The 19001-nt window shown below is 38.7% G+C and overlaps 1 protein-coding gene across 1 annotated transcript in view; it reads right to left on the bottom strand.

Annotated features, from left to right (window-relative positions):
• Window positions 1-19001, bottom strand: part of Itga8 (integrin subunit alpha 8) — a 178437-nt gene that overhangs the window by 115069 nt on the left and 44367 nt on the right. The window contains exons 9-12 of the mRNA XM_028764938.1: window positions 17688-17731; window positions 16283-16339; window positions 13291-13343; window positions 2184-2389 (exon numbers count right to left, since the gene is read on the bottom strand). Of these exons, the coding sequence (XP_028620771.1) occupies window positions 2184-2389; window positions 13291-13343; window positions 16283-16339; window positions 17688-17731 (360 nt within the window). The remainder of the gene's footprint in view (window positions 1-2183; window positions 2390-13290; window positions 13344-16282; window positions 16340-17687; window positions 17732-19001) is intronic.

Genomic DNA, 19001 nt, shown 5'->3' with positions numbered 1-19001 from the left:
AGAGAGAGAGAGAGAGAGAGAGAGAGAGAGAGAGAGAGAGAGAGAGATTGATTTTAGAAAAAATTAAGTACTAAGTACAATCCAAAAGCAATGCCACAAGTCCCAAATGGCTTGTTATATTTTCCAGAGATTTCTGGAGTAATTGTAGCAACATAGAAGAATGGCATGCCTTATATTGGCACCATTAGTGTGTGCTGAGTATACTAGGTGCTCACTTGGGAAAGCCAGTGAGACACTCAAAGGCCCTGGTGTTTGGAAGGTTTGTGGTTGGGAGGACTTTGAACAGAAACACAATTAAGGAAATAGCGAAAGCAATAAATAGTGTAGAGAATTTTTTTTTAAATACTGGCACATTGGAGCATTGTTTTAGAGTAGGTGGTCAGACAAGGTGTCACTTGAAACTGAAATCTGAGGTCACAAAGGAACCAAGCATGTGACAGTTTAAAGGAAGAGCTCTTTTCCTCTTTCAGGAGAAGCAGCTTAACTTATAAAGATCCAGAAGTAGAAGGAACATAGCCAATTTGAGAGCCAGAGAAGGCAGACGACTATCTACATGAGACCTCAATGAGGAGAGGCATAGCTAAGCCCTAACATATGTTAGGAGGTTGGTGGACCTGGTAAGGTACTGTTGTAGAAGTCCCTTCTTTCAAAAAATAAAATTAAAAGCTCCATTCCCATGGATTGCTTTACTTAATTATTCCCTCATTTAATCAACTAGAAGAAGCTTATTTTTATAATTAAGAGCACTAGGAAACCCAGAGAGAGCCAACTCTTGTTGAAATATAATTTATCTTCCGCCATATGGATTGTCAGAATACTAAATAGAAACTTTTATAGTTTGAAAAGTCACCAGATGGCAACATATGAGTTTACCAAATGAGGGGGGAATCTCTTTTGTTGGTGAAACGTCCACTCAGTGGACAACACTGAGTGAATCAGAACTCAATTGTGTTTTGAGAATTATATTATAGTGAGGAAATTATAAATTCACTTCTACTGGCCTGCCCAAGATAAATAATCTAGCAACCCTGAAGACCATGGACTCAGTAGCAAATAGAAACACTGTCATGTGTTTGGTAGCAAGAACACTTTCTGCTCTCCCTCTAAGTCCTTGACTTTCCAACTGTCCCCAAGTTTAAGCCCAGCTAGCTTGGCATTGTTTTTGCTTGTTTTGTACTCCTGAACACCAAATCCCAGAGTCCAAGATATTCTTCTCTTAGCTTTAAAGAATGTCAGAACTGGTTCAAGGGGAAAGACAAGTAGAAAATAGGATGAGAACAGTAACTTGCACAACTCAGCAACATGGATTCCCTGAGATAATTGTTTTAGAAAGCAACAAGTCGAGTTATTTCATAGGGACTGTGTCTTGTCTTTTTCATTCTCCCAGAACATAGCCTCTAACATAAATATGCTTTTCTTCTTCCATTCTAAGGCTTGAGTCAAGAGCCTCCCTCATGCTAGGCAGATGGTCTACTGCTGACCTGTAGTCTTGACTCAAGCATGTATGGTCTATAAGACTCTAACAATGACTAGTTACTAAGATTTTTTTTCAAAGGAGTTTTGAGTCTGAAGCAATTGGCACTAGTGCATGTGAATATCCATGTGATAGAAATCCTCCCTATGCTAGTTAAATCCAGAAAATTCCTCTTTTAGCTTCCTCTTTGAATGACAAACATAGTGCTCTTTGGTTCTTTAATCACATGTCCTGAAAATATATGCAAACTTTGATGTGAGCATGTAGTATTCTCTGAGACAGTGAATAGGAAGAATTTATGGATTCCTTATTTAAAGAACCACATGCCCCAAATAAGGATTATATTGCAAACATGAAAAGGACCTTTAAAATGACATTTACTGACCAAGAATGGGCCAGTATAAACATGCGAAACTACATGCTTGCTAACATACCAACATGCATTTATCTCCACTTTATTCATATGAAAATTTCTACAGCTCTCAAGTTATCAGTGAGAAATCACACAAGACAAAATCTCCATGTAATATCTTAATTAATCAAAACATAAACATTTAAATTTGCCTTGAGATTTTTCAGAATTTATTGAGTTGACAATAATAACTGGTTCCCCCAGCATTAAGAATCTTTTAAATGGTCATAGCTTCCTTCTTGCAACAGTAGCATGACACTGAAGTGCAAACCAGTCCTACTCATTGTTCTAAATTACCATTGTATCCATCTTGGTTCAGGTCCCCCAAGTGGGCCACAGAGCTACCGAATCTCCCAAAAGTCTCTGTGCCAGTGAGGACTTGTGGGTCTTGGAAGAGGAGGGCACTCGTTTGCAGGTACAGGTAGACCTGCCCCACTTCTCTAGGGTTACTTTCAAATTCTCGCTCCATAAAGAGAGGTGCCCCGACCAATATGTCATCCATGCTGCAGGGAATGGAGAGAGGGAATAGTCAACAACCGGCAGACAAGGTTCTCTGGAATATTTGTAATCAACTAGATGAGGTTGTTTCTGTTGCTGTGTTTCCTTTTCCGGGGATCATTTTACAATCATCAGATCTCTTTCACAGCTTTGTTATGTCTACAAAGCAGAATGCTAAAGAAAATAAAAGTTGTTAAGTTATCACGTTGAGCTTTCCAACTATGCGAGAAATGTCTAAGAAATCACAGACATTTTGTCCTTTCTGGCTTTTTAATGCATTTCCAGAAACTTGAGTCACACGTGGAAAACACATCAAACCTGAGCGTGTTTTGTTTATTTGAGGACATAAGGGTCTGTATGTAATTTATTGAGCTGACCCTGACTTCTTGCAATAATAAGATTTCAAATAATTTTTGTCCTGTCTGTCTTCTGGTTAAAATAAAAGAGGGCAGAGAAGTAATTCATGCTGGCTGAAAAACAAATTTTTATTCCTGATGAAGTATGCAGTCATTCTGTGTACATTATAATGAGAATCTAATAACATATTTTCAAGACTTAGATTTTGAGATAAGCTATTACTACCGTAAGGATAAAACCCAAAAGTCATTGTAAGTGTCTTTGTCACAAAGGTAGCCATCACAGAGTGGATAGGATGGGGAATTTTCTGTTTTGTCAGGAGACTTCTTAAGTATTTGGTTTTTATTTGCAAACTTTTAAGAAAATTCCTATTAACAAAAATAGATACTCTGACCTCTACTAAGGACCAGTGCTCAAGTATGTCTGAAGCATCTCTTGGCAGATGAACTAGTGTGAAAGTTCAAAGTCACCTTTGACTTTTACTCTATGCACATTAATGCTGAGGTGTGCCGAGTTACCTAATTCCCTGAATGCTTTCATTCACATAGTTTAATGATACATCACTATGACGTTACTACTAATGCTAGACTATTGATACAGCAAGAATATTAATACTGTATATTAATTGTGTGATAGAATCAATACTTTGCTATGTTATTATATATGAATATACTATATGACTATACGACATATTTATAATATAATTTTTAAAAAGTAAGGATGGAGTAGAAAGCTATTGAGAGCCAGACACTTTATTCTTTCTCTCCTCTCCCTTCTCTTTACTCTTCCCTCCCGTTTTCTCCTTTCCATTTCCTTCTTTTCCCTCTCTCTTCCTCACCCCACCCTGTTCTCTCTCCTTCTTTCCCTTTTTCTTTTCTTTTCTCCTACATAGCCCAACCTGGTCTTGAACTCATGATCTGCTAACCTCGGCCTCCCAAATGTTAGACTTACAGATGTGTGTCACCATGCTCAGCTGTAGAGCCAAATGTTTCCCGTAGCTCTAAGTGGTATGACTAGCACACTACACTGACTCCATTGCTCCGACCTCCCTCTCCCTGAATTCAGAGCTTACCTACAACAGCAGTCTGCTTGAGGTTCTTTTCCTTCTGATTGTGTGTCTTGTCCAACTATGATGTGATAGTTTTTGTTGCATCTTATTTTTTGTTATATTTTAAGAATGAATGACTGAATAAATACAAAACTAGCTACTAGGGTAAAGGTTAACAACAGAATTGTTGTTTATACTTTCTGGAAGAGGAGAAATCAATTTTCTCCAATAGAGTGAGTGACCTTGGGCATAAATACTGCAAAACAGGCCTCAGAGAGTTGAGTAACATATAGCAAACTCCATGGCTCTGTGTGTGTGTGTGTGTGTGTGTGTGTGTGTGTGTGTGTGTGAGAGAGAGAGAGAGAGAGAGAGAGAGAGAGAGAGAGTGTATGCTTACATTTGATTAAAGTTTGGTGGGATTTTTTGGGGTGTGGTCTTATTTTGTTTTGTTTTAGAGGGTTTTGTTGCATTGAGTTTTGTTTTTTTCTAAGAGAGAACTTAAAATTGGGTAGGTATGGAGGGCAGAGGATCTGGAAGGACTTGGTGGAGGAGAGAGATATGATCAAAATATATTTAAATTTAAAATTGTATTAAATAATAAAGATATAATAAAAAGAAAAGTATATCGTATATACCTGCTACGTTTTAGATTGGTGATAGTAATCTAAAGAATACAGTGTTAGGTAATTAATCAAGTCAAAATTTGGAAATGATATACTTTCAACTTATCACTCATGTAACTGCAAACAAGGCAGCATGAAAAAAAAATAAAACTAGGATCCAAATTAGTGCTGAGATTATAGACAGAGGAAGACAGGAGCTTGGAAGGAATGTAGGAATGGCAATGATCGCATCTGGGAATCTTCTGGTGGATCTAGAAGTAAGCTCACTGTGTTGTGAGACAAGGCAGATACCTAAGAGTAGAGTCAGAGAGTATTGAGTGGGCCAGTGAGCTCCATGATCTAAGCATTGTAGCACATTTAATTGGAAAGATAAAATGTATTGGTAATTCTTAGAATTCAAAAATTGGACAGTAATCATGTATATCAATGTCATATATTGTAGTGTTACTATATGTAATATTTAGAATGCTATAGGTTATTTTATAATTGTGTTATATTTATATAATATATAGTAGGAACTCTAAGCCAAAACTTATTAAACTCGGGCAAAAGATCTGAATTATATACCTTCTCAAAGAAGATGCAAGCATATTGGAAGACATCCAACATCACACATCATTAGGAACTGAAATTTTAAATAATGAGGTCCTACTTTAAATCACTTAGAACAGCTAATCTCCAAAAGCGATTACATTAGTGTGAATGAGGCAATATGTCCATCAACACAGACACTCTGAAGCAGCCTAGCAGGTCCTTACAAAGCTGCACATTACGCTCATCACATATGAACTCACACGAATACACCCTTTAGTGTATTAAGTGAGCTTGGAACTTAAGCCCATGTGAAAAGATGCATGGAGACATTTGCAGTATAACTGCTAAAACTTGGAGACCACCAAGATGCCCTCAAAAACCATGCTGTGTCCTCTAGTGGACTATTTATTCTTCAGCAGTGAACAGAAATTAGCACAGAATCATGGGAAGATACTATGGAGGAAATGGCACATATCGCTGACTGAAAGAAGCCAATCTGTAAAGGCAGATACTGCAAAATTCCAACTATGTGATGTGCAGGAAGAGGCAAACCCATGAAAACCAGGAAGAACGGTGATTTCAGGGATAGGGAAGGGGAAGCGGGTAAGGAGGAAGATATCTTGGATTTGTAAGGCACTGTAATGTAGTCTTCAGGTGACACTGTGCCGATGGATACATGTAGACATCACGTGGCAAGAACTTCAGAACCTGATAAGACCGAATGGACTCCTGCTGTCAATAGCTTTTTCCTATGTAAAACCTGTGCCACACTGATGCAAGATGTTAAGGGCAGAGGGAGGAGGAGGAGGAGGAGGAGGAGGAGGAGGAGGAGGAGGAGGAGGAGGAGTGAGGAAGAGCATGACAATGTTGCGCTTCCTGATCCATCTCCTATAAGCCTAAATAGGAAATAGATTACAACTAGTGACAAAGAAAGGTCCTTGAAGAGGTAAGTTGAATCCAGATGAAATGAGAAAGACAGGAATTTGGGGATAACAGTGATGTAGGCCTATCACTGTCATAAGCAGGCATAGCACGGCAAAGAGCTGTATTTCTTACATTCGGACAGTAATTGACTACTTCACTGAATACCATTGGAAACATCTCTCCCTGATCCCTCTTGCCTGCCCTGACACTCCCTGTACAGTAAGTAGCATTTAACAAACAGTAGAAGTGTTAAAGAGAGCTTGGGCTGGCTGGTGAGGAGAATACCCAATATTTTAACATTATACCGATTTAAATAGAAAAAAAAAATGTGTCCTAAGAACAAAGTTCATGTTTCCTTCTTTCTCACACTGCAAGAGCCACAAACAAGTAGAAAGTCACTCGGGAATGGTTGGAGTCTAGAAATACTCTTAGAGCAGGCTACCCATAGTAGTGGACACAACATTTGAAAACCACCAGGAGGTGCTTGCAGCTGCTTGCAGTGTGGGGAGGTAGCAGGGGCTGAGGGACAGAGTTTAGGATTGGTTTTAACTCTTGTTTTAGACTCCAAAACCTAAGAAAGATTTCTAAATGCAAACTTTTCTCTCTCCCTCCCAATTTCCTACCATCTTCTCACCTCTCTCCTTTTTCTCTTCTATTCTTTCTTCTTTTAGGCAAGGTCTAACTACATAGCCCAAGTTGGCTTGACACTTACAATCTTCTGGCTTAGCCTCCCAAGTGCTGGGATTACAGGCTCATACTCAACTTAAAATGCTCCAAAATACATGTCTAAAAAAATTAAAGACTTCCCATCATTTCCCTCTTGTGCTCCACAGGGAGAGGAGGGCAGGGATCCATATTTCCAGCTCCTGGTCTTGTACCAGAGTGCCCTGGCTGCCTCTAATTCTGTTACTGTTGAGACAAATGCAAAGATGCATTTGTTCTTCATCTATCTGTGAGTGAGGCTGCCTAGCAGCCTCAAAGTAAATCACATGAAGTCACCAGCTCTCCATGGCAGAGACTAACAGGAACAATTTCTCATTCCACAAAGAAGAAAGGAAGCCATCTGATTGGTCCGTGAGGGAGTGATTATAACAAGGGTTGACACAATTGTTTGAATACTTTTCTCCTTGCAAGCAAAAAGGCATCCTAGAAGTGGGAAATTATTTGCCCTATGGTTGCAAGGGACTAGAACATTCATAGAATGTTTGAATTCCAAAGTAATGGCGGCCTTGATTTATCTTCTTAGCAATATATTCCCCTAGCTGTTTAAGTTATATGTCTCTTAAATACTTATAAATATTCTTACTTTATACTTATGCCCTCATAGAATTAAGGGACAAAACCAGCTCAGATTCAGTTGACACATCGTGTTTCAGACTAGTTTTTGTTTGCTCTAAATATTATCATACACTCACGGTCCATTTAATCACAGTTCATATGATTGTTTAGGCTGGTGTTGATTTGCAACCCATTAGAGGATTATGAAGTCAATTAAATAAAATAGAATATATAATGAAAAGCCAAGTAAATATATTATACATACCAAAGAGGAAAAAAATTTGTGGGGTGTGCGTGTGTGTTTATGTGTATGTGTATACACTGAGATATGATGCAATTGTTTTCTGAGAGTCCAGAGTGGCCTTGAATTTGCTATATAACCAAAAATGACCTTAAACTTTCAATTTTTCTGCTACCACTTGCCAAGTGCTAGGATTATAGGGATATGTCATCAAACCTGGTTTTCTGTGGCACTCCAACCCACAGATTCCTGCATGCTAGCCCAGCACTTTTTCACCTGAGATACATCCCCAACTGATACTAAGGACTATATGTAGTAAGCTATGTATGCTTTTAAAGATAGGGTCTTGCCAGAGAGCCAGCACTGGCCTGAACTCAGGATCCTCCTGCCTCAGACTCAGAATGTTGTAATTATGAGAGTTATGCCACCATTGCCAGATAAATCCCTTTTCTGTGCAAGGACCCAATTCAAATTTAAAAATTTAAAGTATTGATTAGCATAGATAATTTTTATTGACTGAACAGTAATGGTATATGATATATATATATATACATATATATATATATATATATCAATCTCACATATATTTTACATTTACAATATATTTATTACATATTACATATATTGAACGTATATATTTACATATGTTCAAATGGTTTTATTTATAAAGCAATTATTAAGAAAGCATGCTCAAGAAGTGTTTTCACTAAACCTATTTCCTGTGGTGGGGATGTGGGTGAGATTTAACTTTTCCTGGAAAGACATTTCATGGAGTAGGATACACGCATCAACTTCATTTTATCTGGAAGGCCATAAGTTTAAGTACGATCTAAACATCTCTGTGAAGCTTATAGGCTTCATTTTTCTCTCCAGTTTGTGTCTAAATCCACTCTGATGACCTAATATAACGGTCAATGCCTCACCCTTCACAGGACTTGTGGAAAAGGACAGTTACTATTTGTGATAGCGTCAAAGATCTCACCAATGAGAACATCAGACATGAAGAACCAGAACATAATTCCTGGAGATGAATGATATTAATAAGTTAATTTAATATAGGAACTCTACATTGTTTTCTCCGGGAGTAAAATTTGCATACTAATGGTTTTACTTACTAAAGGGATCCAGAACAGTGGGCTACAGAGTTGATACCTAGGCAACCTAAGTGGTTTATGGTAGGTACTAACAAAGGTAATTTAGCTAGCTACATTAATGAACTGAATCTAACTTAAAACCATGTTATGTTTTATTTTTCTTGATTTTCTACTTAATTTATTCATAACAAATTCTCCTATGTGAATAAAAAAATTGGACTGAATCTAGCTTAAATTTTAGTTGCTAAAGGCTACTTCTTTCAAAAACCGTCTCTCCAAAGTGTTCTTAATTTATTTATGGCTAATGTCTGATGAAATGTGTTTCCTTTGGCCCTATGTGAGGCTGTGAACAATGGGTGTGGAAATGTCCATGGTTTCAATTTTAATTCTGTCAGTTTCTGAAATAGAATAAATAGCAACTACATGGTTCAATGACTATAATGAAAAATTGAAACAGAGCCTCTTGTTTAGAAATATGACAAAAACTACTATTTCCACTTGCTGTTTCAAAAACCCCTAAAAAGTTTACATAGATAAATAAGTCCATAGTGTAAACTGCATCAAGAGACAAAAACTAAAGTTGATTCTATTTTATTCTCGGTCTGTATATACCATCGTTTCAAAACCATGACAGACTAGATAATATCCCATACCAACTAGCGTGTGCACAATTGCATGGTCTAAATGTTTGGAATTCATTTATAATACCAGTAGATTTTTTCTAAATAAAAATATTAAGATGTGGTGATGAATGCTTGTAAGCCCAGGATAGGGAGCCCGAGAGAGGAAGATCATGATTTCAAGACTAGCTGGGGCTACATGGCAAAAATCTTCCTCAAAAAATAAATAAATACATGCATATATAAATAAATACATACATATATAAATGCTTATGGTAAAATCAACATCAACCATCACTTTATTTTGTCATTTTGCATAACATCACCATGTTTTGTTTCTTGGTGTTTAGCTTTTGGTAAGGACCTCGATTGTGTTGTGCACCAGATAAACATGTACCCTGTCAAACAATCGTCATTCACTGTCTCACACATGGTACTTAATAATCTTTTGGTGTGGAAAAAGTCTGGTTCAGCCCAGAGAGAAAGAGACATAAGGAGAGAGAGAGATACAGAGAGACAGAGAGACAGAGAGACAGAGTGATAGAGAAAGAAACACAGAGAGAGGAGAGAGAGCCAGAGCCAGAGAGACAGAGTGAAGAGAGAGATAGAGAGAGAAAGAGACACAGAGAGAAGAGAGAGACAGAGACAGAGAGACAGAATGATGAGAGAGATAGAGAGAAAGAGACACAGAGAGAGGAGTGAGAGAGACAAGGACAGAGATAGACAAAGAGAGAGACAGAGAGAGACAGAGAGAGACACACACAAAGACACACATAGAGAAACAAAGACACAATGTGTGTGTGTGTGTCTTAGATGGGCATGGCCCTTCGAAACATTAGCCATCATCTAAGTGATTTTCTTAGCTCTCTGAATAAACTATATAAACTACAGCTATAATCTTGATTTCGCTTGAGGAGTTGCCCAGCTTTATCATGGATCAATTCCATTTGATTCCAGAATACGTTTTATTTATTATAGGACTTTGAATCTCACCGTATCCCAATAACTTAAAACAACAAATTATTAGTACACTGAAAATCTGTGGGCCCTTTATCTGGAAAAAAGAATGGGGTTCATGAATTCATTCTTTAGTAGAAAAAATAATTAATTTCAAAAAACAAATTAAAAAAGAACTAGTGTGCACAATGAATTTTGAAAACCACAGCAAAGGACAGACCTTCCAGTTGAGCAGTTCCTGAGTTTGTTGCTAGTAAGTTGTTTGGATCAGCAAAAAGCTGAAGAAGCAATTTCTCTTTTACATGCAAAAATGTATTCTGTAAATATTGCTATCATGTAAATGAAGAGGATGTTTTCAGGAAAGTGTGTCTTCCGAAGCAAGCTGTGACCTCTGGGAAAAGTGCAAGGAGTATAAATGGGCGTGGTCTGAAGGAAGGCTATTGGAGAAAGGGTGGGCCTAATGGAGTGCCACTTAGTACTCAAGTATGTGTGATCAGATGCCTACCCAAGGAAGAAATATAGCTATTCACATCTGACCGTTCTCCGTAGAATTGATTTCACTATAGAGTGGGTTCACGGAATCTGGATGCCATACCGTGTTTGAGCTTCATTTTTTTCTTTAGCTTAGCTTCTTCCTGAAGTTCGAAGAGGGTTTCATAATAATTATAGTTCATCAAGTTGGGAATCTTCACCAGTGGTCCTAATGTTATCTTTGTCTTTGCAACTAAGACAACTGGAGATGAGTGCTATTATTTCATTTAAAATTAACAGCTTGCAGGAAAAATCAGCACTCAGCAAGTCTTTCAAATTACAGCCAGTGTGCAAGTGCTTCAGCTTCCAGACCATCATCCTGCCTTTTCTGGGGAATAACCAGACAGAGCACCGGAGAGAATGTTCTCCTTTTGAATCTCCTGTAGTACACAGGGTAATGCCCGCCTGGGAGGCAGATTCCTCTTCGCCTCCCTGCAATGTTGTATGGCCATGTCTACTAAATGCAGTGAGGTTTACACAGTTTTGCAGTCCAATTTCTCATCACTCTTCAAAAACCCCTTTGCTGTTTTTAGAATATTCCAGAAACCTCCACCTCTGGGAATTTGTTCTACCTGTTTGGTGGGAAAGCCCCTTCTACTCACAGCTATGGCCCTATTTTGCTATTATTTTCTCACACAGACCTTTCTCATTTTAAAATAGCATTTCTCTCAATATATCTTCTCTGTCTTTCTCTATAAATTAGTCAGCAGAATTCATTTTATAGATCAGTTTTAGATTCAAAGTAAGTTTGGACAGAATGCACAGAGGTCTGTGCTGCCCTCCGACAGGTACTTTTCTGTACCGCCATGTCTGCTATCATAGAAGAGCATTTATTAAACAGTAAACCAACATTCAGAAATAACTATCCAAGTGCCTCATTTACCTGGATCTCACTCTTGCTGCTTTATGGGATTTAGCAAATGTGCAAAGACTATCTCACAATGGTTATGGTGGCTGATAAATCCTCTGAGCCCTACTCATTCATCCCTCCCTCCTAGGATCTTGGACAAACACTGATATTTTTCCTATTTGCATATTTTTCTGTTTTCCCAACTAGCCATTGGAATATATAGTACATATCTTTTCCAGAATTTCCCAGAGTCAGATTCTCTTCCTCCTTTCTTACCTCTCCTTCCCCTCCCTCCTCCCTCTACTTTCCTCTTTCTCATCTTCCTCGTCTTCCTCTCTCTGCATCCTCTTCCTCCTCTTCTGCATCCTCCTCCTTAGTAATGTATTAATAGGCATTCAGAGCTTACCCATGTCTCTTTTTGACAGCTCACATCTTTCAGTGCTGAATAAAGTCTAATCCTTTAGATTTACCATAGTTTACTTATTCACTTGTCTACTGAATACATCTTGTTTCTTTCCAGCTTTTTTTCTCCATAGAACTCAACACCATCTGACACACTCTTCATTAGACTTATTAATTTGGAGCTATAACTCCCACCTCCCATCTCTAACATAAGTTTCATGGAAGTGCAGCACTCAACCAATGTACAATGGACAAAAAAAAATGTATGTTCAGTAAAAGGAGAATAGTAAAAGCGTTTTCCAGGATTTACAGAAAGTACTCAATTTTTCCATTAGTATGCCACTCCATGATAAATATACTTCCAGTTTTGCAAGTGTGAGCGAGAAATAACCTATTGATGATCATCAAAGATGATTGGCTCTGATCATGAAATATAATAGGGATACTTCAGATACTTGCTTTGTACAAAAACATGTAATCTCAGCGAGAGCAGAGGCCCATCTGCCTCATTCACCTTATACAGTGCTGTGGGTGCCTGAGAATAATGACTTCCATAGGAGATTCTCCAATGGCATTTGTTAAATGGATGTCCAGTGCATCTCAACTTAAAAACTTTTCTCTCCTCCTCCTCCTCTTCTTCCTCCACCTCCTCCTCCTCTTCTCCTCCTCCTCCTCCTCTTCTTCCTCCTCTTTCTCCTCCTCCTCCTCCTCCTTTGACCCTACCTTCCCTTGCTATACACTCTGCTCTGTCCTAGATACTCTACTGTGTATTTGAGCTCACAATGCCCCATCTCAGTCTCAGAAAGGCTGGTTACAGACATGCATTTACCGCCACTTGGCTAACATTTTCTTAATATTTTGCCAAACTATCTCTCAAGAGCTTTGATAAAAAGGGTGTGTATAATCATTTACGTTGGATACAATTACTTCCATACAACCACAATTCAGTAGTGGAGTTTAGTTCAAGCCCAACTGTTATTTACCACCAGGATTTGAAATAAATTCATTTTTTGTGTTCAATATGGAGTTTGCTGATAGTTTGGCTAAACAACGTAAAGAAATGAGCTCATAGATGTGTAAAACATTTAATAATTGTATCACATAGAAGGAGAACCTCTAGACACAAAAAGAAATCGATGAACAAGCTCCTCCTTGGCTGTGATGTTTGAATGGCCAATGACTATTTCTTGAATAATATCAGAGTAAAACCAAACACAAATTGTTCTCTTTTTAGAAGTGGCAGATGTGGAAACTCTCAGCAAGACATAAAATAAGATGACAGAATTCTTTATTACATGCATCCTCTTGTCCTGAACCAAAAGTTAAAACAAGAGAGCCTCTATCTTGTTCAGGAAGTACAAAAGGATGTGGTCTATGAAGGAAATATATAACATCTTTTATGGATGGACATAACATACAGCAAGGGAGGAAGTTCTTATAAACTTACCCATCATTGTTAACATCTGATACCACAACAGTATATCCAAAATAAGATGCCATCTGCAATACAATAATAGATTTTGTGTTCAGGAAGCCAAGTTTATAGTCACCTCCTAATTATTCATGAGAAATGACTCTCACTGTGGCACATTTTTGCATTTGAATTCATAGACCCCAGACCTTGTTCCAAGTGTTCAAGTCATTTAGTCTAACCTTTGACCTAATGAATAATTCCCTCCATAATAATGCTGACATCTGCTAGCACAGCCTCTGGATACATTAGGTTCATTCAATTGGTGGACAAGACTGTTAAGAGGCTCTTTGCTACTTGTAGTCTTGCTATGACATCTAGTGCTTTAGCATTCTTAGTTCGGCCATTTTGAACCCCACAGAATCAACTCAGATCCACATGTGGAGGACTTCCAGGACATTTTCAGATGCTACACTGTTGAGCTCTGAGATTCCACATGGCATCCTCCAAGAACAGATGGTACTTATAAGCACAGAGACAGAAAAGTAAAGTCGGAATTACACTATCTAGTTTGGTTTCTATGTTATTAAATCACAATATGATTTTAATTTTAGGGAAATCCACAACTCATCAAATTACAGTGAGATCATATTTAATAAGACTTCCAAGTCTTTTCAGCGAGTGTAAATACTACTGTACAATAATCTACCACAGTTTTCCCTCAGAATTGTTTCAAAATAGTTTTATAATCTGTTTCAGTTTGGGTCGTCACTTCATCTTACCAATGTGTTCTTTGTGTGTGTTTGTCTACATGTTCACAGATGTGTACAGGTACATGTATGTGTACATGTGTGTGGGTCAACGACCAGCATCTTGCTCAGTTTTTCTTTATCAAAATTTTTTTTGAGACAGAGACTCTTACTGAATCTGGACTTATACTAATCTGAATATATTTGGGAGTATTTCTTTGCAACATGTTTCTTTTTCCTCTGGCTCCCAAGCCCTGGGGTTCCAGGCATTTACCATTGTGCCTGCCCCTCCCGCAACAGGTCCTGAAAACCAGGTGCTCATGTTTGCCTCACAAGCACCTTCTCAAAGGCTCTAGACCCACCTCTGTTTCTTTTTCTTTCTTTCTTTCTTTCTTTCTTTCTTTCTTTCTTTCTTTCTTTCTTTCTTTTTTTTTTTTTGTTTTTCGAGACAGGGTTTCTCTGTGTAGCCCTGGCTGTCCTGGAACTCACTCTGTAGACCAGGCTGGCCTTGAACTCAGAAATCCACCTGCCTCTGCCTCCCAAGCGCTGGGACTAAAGGCATGTGCCACCACCGCCTGGCCCACCTCTGTTTCTTTAGTCTGCAATATGATATTTTAGCTGACTTATTCTCCAACCATCCACTAATTCAATCAAAATATAGCCCACTAGAAACTATGTTCCCTGGAAGGCAGACTTCAGTCTGTCTTGAGCTCTTTTCTGTAGTGACATTTTTGGAATTTTGGTTTCTTTTAAAGAACAAAGATATGTTGTAAGAATGTGCTTTCATTTTAACCCCAGCTGTAGGGATATGGAGCTGCTTTGTAGCAACTGACTATGATGTACCTCATGCTCTAGCAGAGGCACAGTTTTGCCAGCTGCAGATAGTTTCTGCAATTAAGTAATGTTTGTAATTCTTGAATTTTTCAGAGGGTATATACATGCTAGAGCCCTATAGTCAGGTTGAGCAGTTGTTGGTTATTCAAGGGGGAATTGTTGCAGTTTATTAATAGTTATGATCAAAGAACAAGAAGAAAGACATTAGGTCCAGATTTCTCTCTCTTCTTTTTCACCTAGCTAGTGATAGGGGGTGATGTGGGGGTGTGTGTAAAGGGTGGGAAAAGGAAGAACCCACAAAGTAGCTAAGAGAAGCTATATTCTCCTTCCTGAAATTCTAGAGCAATGTATGGATATAGGTAGACTCGTTATGACACAAAATCCCTCCAGAAGAGCTATTCAAACCTTTCCAGCTCATCCACCTTCTCTATCAGCCTCGTTTATCTCTACCACCCAACAAAGTACCAGGATGGGGATGAAATTCCTTGTTGAAAATTTCACAGCAACAGGTACCTGGGCTCAAACTCAGATTTTTACACAGGATATGAAAGGCTCTTTCTGTTCATTCAAAAATCTTGGTAATTGATTTTTTTGGACATTGTTTTTCTGGAGGGCAGGGTCACCTTCAGTGCTTGAAATAAAAAAGTGAAAAATTTCACCAGGTCACAATATGATAGTGAGAGACTATCAAAACAAATAAGGGCTGGGGGTTAGCTCAGGGTAGAGCACATAGCTAATGTGTACAAGGGCCTGTATTTCATCCTCAGTGCCACAAATGGGGGGGGGAGGAGCTTAGTGTAGATTGCTAGTGTCAGCTTCATGGTGTACACTTGATTTTACACATGAGTGTGGCAAAAAGAAAACCCTTAAAACCAGATAGTTCTAGACTAGCACTCACAAGAGGTGCTATGTATTTACTTTCAATTCTGACTTATTTCTTGCTTGCTTATAGCTGTGGCAGCCCTCAGGAGCCTCCAATTTGTCCAGCTAGTTCCTGTGTGTGAGAGCCTGCACATTCTCTGCCACTGGCTTTGTGTCAGGCACTTTTGCTGGGCGGCTGTCCACCTTTGCACTCCTTCATATTATATAATTCTGTTCTATTTTCTTTGAATCATTGGTCACCATCTGAAGTAGAATCAACTGTCCTATTCTGCTTCTCCCACACAGCAGCTTGAGGGCTGGGATTGGTTAGGTACACCATTGTGCCCAGTGTACATTACTTCCTGAACAAATGAATGAATATATGATATGAGCATTGGTTGTTTTGTATTTAAGTATCTGTCCCTTTGGCTGGGTATGATGTTGTGAATCTGTAATCTCAATACCAGGGAGGGTGAGGCAGGAAGACTGCTGTGCATTCAAGGCCAACCTAGGCTACACAGTGAGTTCTAGGAGAGTTTGACTGAGACTCTGCATCAAGACAACAACAACCAAAAAGTCTTTACCTGCTCACCAGTAAAATTCTGAATGAAGGTCATATCTGAGGAGTTAATGATGGAGACCTGAAATTGCAGAAGTGAGACAGCGTATCATTCAACAGAATCAGATGATGTTAAATGATGACAATGTAAATAATTTAAAATTCTTATGAAGTATAATAGTTGGTTAGCCCCCAAGCACGAGCCTAGCAAATAGCAACTGAACTTTGTAAACAAAGAGCATGCTGATGGCACTAGAAGGGAAATAATTGAATGCAAAGATATGGGCAGCAGTTGGCATGTTTGCAAGTGATTTTGTCTGATCATGATTTTGTTATAAACTTATCTGTGTGCTTATGCTATTAGGAGGATGATAAATGAAAAATAAGCTTTTTAAATACTATTCACATAGAAAACTGTTTCCTTTAATTCACTTTAGCCAAATACAAACCTAAAAATGGTATATACTGTCTAGATTGTATTATATTTTAATTTACTTTTTCAGACGTGGATTCATACATCTTAAGCTGACCTAGAATTTCCTGTGTAGCCGAGGTTGCCTTCCTACTCTGGATTCTTCTGAATTTATCAGCCTCTTGAGTGGTAGGATAATGTCAACATCATGCGCATCTTAAATACTCATGTGGCTACATGGATATGCTTGTGTGGGTGCAGTTGAACATATGTCCATGTGCATGTGGAAGCCAGAGCTCAACATGAAGTGTTATTCCTCAGGAGACCTCTACCTACTTCTTTAAGACAGGGTTTCTCATTGGCTGGAGGCTTGCCAGTTGAGCTAAGTGGGCGAGACAGCAAGTTCCTGGGGGTCAGCCTGTCTCTCCCTCCCTAACACTGGGAATCCCATGTCTGACTTTTTCCACACAAAGTCTGAGAACCAAATTTATGTTCTTGTGCTTGCACAGTAAGCTCTTAACCTACTGAGCTCTCTCCCTCACCCTGTACGTCCTTTCTGTTGTCTCCTTGGGAATGTCTTTTTTCTAACTTCCTAGTGACCAGTTATGATGGGATTAAATGGTATCTACCTCAAACCTGATATTTTGGAATGAGAACTTGTTTTAAAGTAACTTTGTAGAGAAATGAGTTAGGTACCTGGAGATAAGCTCTTTTTTTTTTTTTAGGTATCCTTCTAAACCAGTGGCATGTGCCTTTGTGCAGCAGAAAATATACGTATAGAAGGAATTTTCTGTATGTTTTTGTTAATTAAGACTTGGTACATTTTGGTTTCACACAGACCTAAAAAAATCATGCTGTTAATATAGTTTCATTTGTTCTCTTTTGGGTTGAGTAGGAAAACAGTCCACTACTGTAGCAGGAAATATTTAGTAAAGGACATTTAAAATGGTCTAAAATCACATGGGGGAAAACGATTCAGTGCACATAGAACATGTCTGGAATATATCTTGATACTCACATATCCAAAGTTCTGTGCTCCTCTTGGAATCCCAGCAACCAATTCTAGGGATAAAAAGAGTCATTTAGAGGGATACAACATTGTGTGTGTGTGTGTGTGTGTGTGTGTGTGTGTTTTCATGTGCATGGGGGTTCACATGTATGCAGGTACCAAAAAGGCCAGAGTAGAACCTTGGATTTTTTTCCTCAGGAGACATCCACCTTGGATTTTTGAGACAAGGTCTCTCACTGGGATTTAGTGCTTATGAAATTAGCTCAGCTCTCCTGGCTGTCCAGTGAGCCACAGAGATCTGCCTGCCTCTGCCTTTCCAGCCTTGGAATTACAACACAAGCCACCACAGTGTCTGTTTTAGATGGTTCCTGAGGATAGAACTCAGGTCCTTATGCTTCTATGGTTTGTACTTTACCAACTGAGCTATCTCTTCAGCTTCCAGTGTATTTAAAGCTATTTAGCAGCCAAGTGCTAAAGATGATGGTGCCTTGTAAATAGATAATGCAGAGGGTAAAGATGGCGCCTTGTAGATGGTGATACAGAGGGTAAAGATGTAAAGATGGCGCCTTGCAGATGGTAATGCAGGGTGTCACAAACTGGAAATCAGCGTTTGCAGTTGCATTCTGCCTGATGTTTCTTTACAGATGATAGAAAACAAACAAGCAAAAGTCACACGTGGAGCTGTTGCAATTTGCATACTAGACAGCATGCACCTCTGCCCTTGGGAACGTCCTCATGTCTTTGCAGGTCTACATGTGATTTAAAGTTAAACCTTTCACTGAGGGTTTGCTAATTTCAGCTCTGGGGACACTTTTTATACCACCACAAGGGTACTCCTTGGAGGTTCAATTATCATGAGGGCCATCTGTGGATCAATCAGTACAGATCAAGGATTCCATATTAAGAATCCATATCTAGAGTTCATAAAATTATTTTTCTTCTCCTCATTCTTTTTTGCCATGTTATTATTCATGTATTTATTTGTGTGTGTGTGTGTCTCTGTGTGTGTGTGTGTGTGTGTATGTGTGTGTGTGTGTGTGTGTGTGTGTGTGGCAGATTTGTGTGTGCCTATGAGTATGTATATAGAGGCCAAAGACTGACATCTGGTATAGTCTATCATTTTCCACTTTAGTTTTTGAAGATGGTCACACTGAACTTAAAGTTCACTATTCCGCTTAGACTTTGGTCTGAGTCTCAAGGAGTCATATCTCTGCTCTCAGGTCCTTGCTGCTGTACTAGGGTTTTTACATGGGTGTTGAGGATCAAAACTCATGGCTTTACCTTGTGTATCAGGCTTTTGCTCAGTGAATCATCTCTCTAGGT

This window comes from Grammomys surdaster, unplaced genomic scaffold (genome assembly GCF_004785775.1).
Source record: "Grammomys surdaster isolate TR1022 unplaced genomic scaffold, NIH_TR_1.0 146, whole genome shotgun sequence".
NCBI lineage: Eukaryota > Metazoa > Chordata > Mammalia > Rodentia > Muridae > Grammomys > Grammomys surdaster.
The sequence above is the reverse complement of the archived record's forward strand: the minus strand, read 5'-3'. Positions and strand labels throughout refer to the sequence as shown.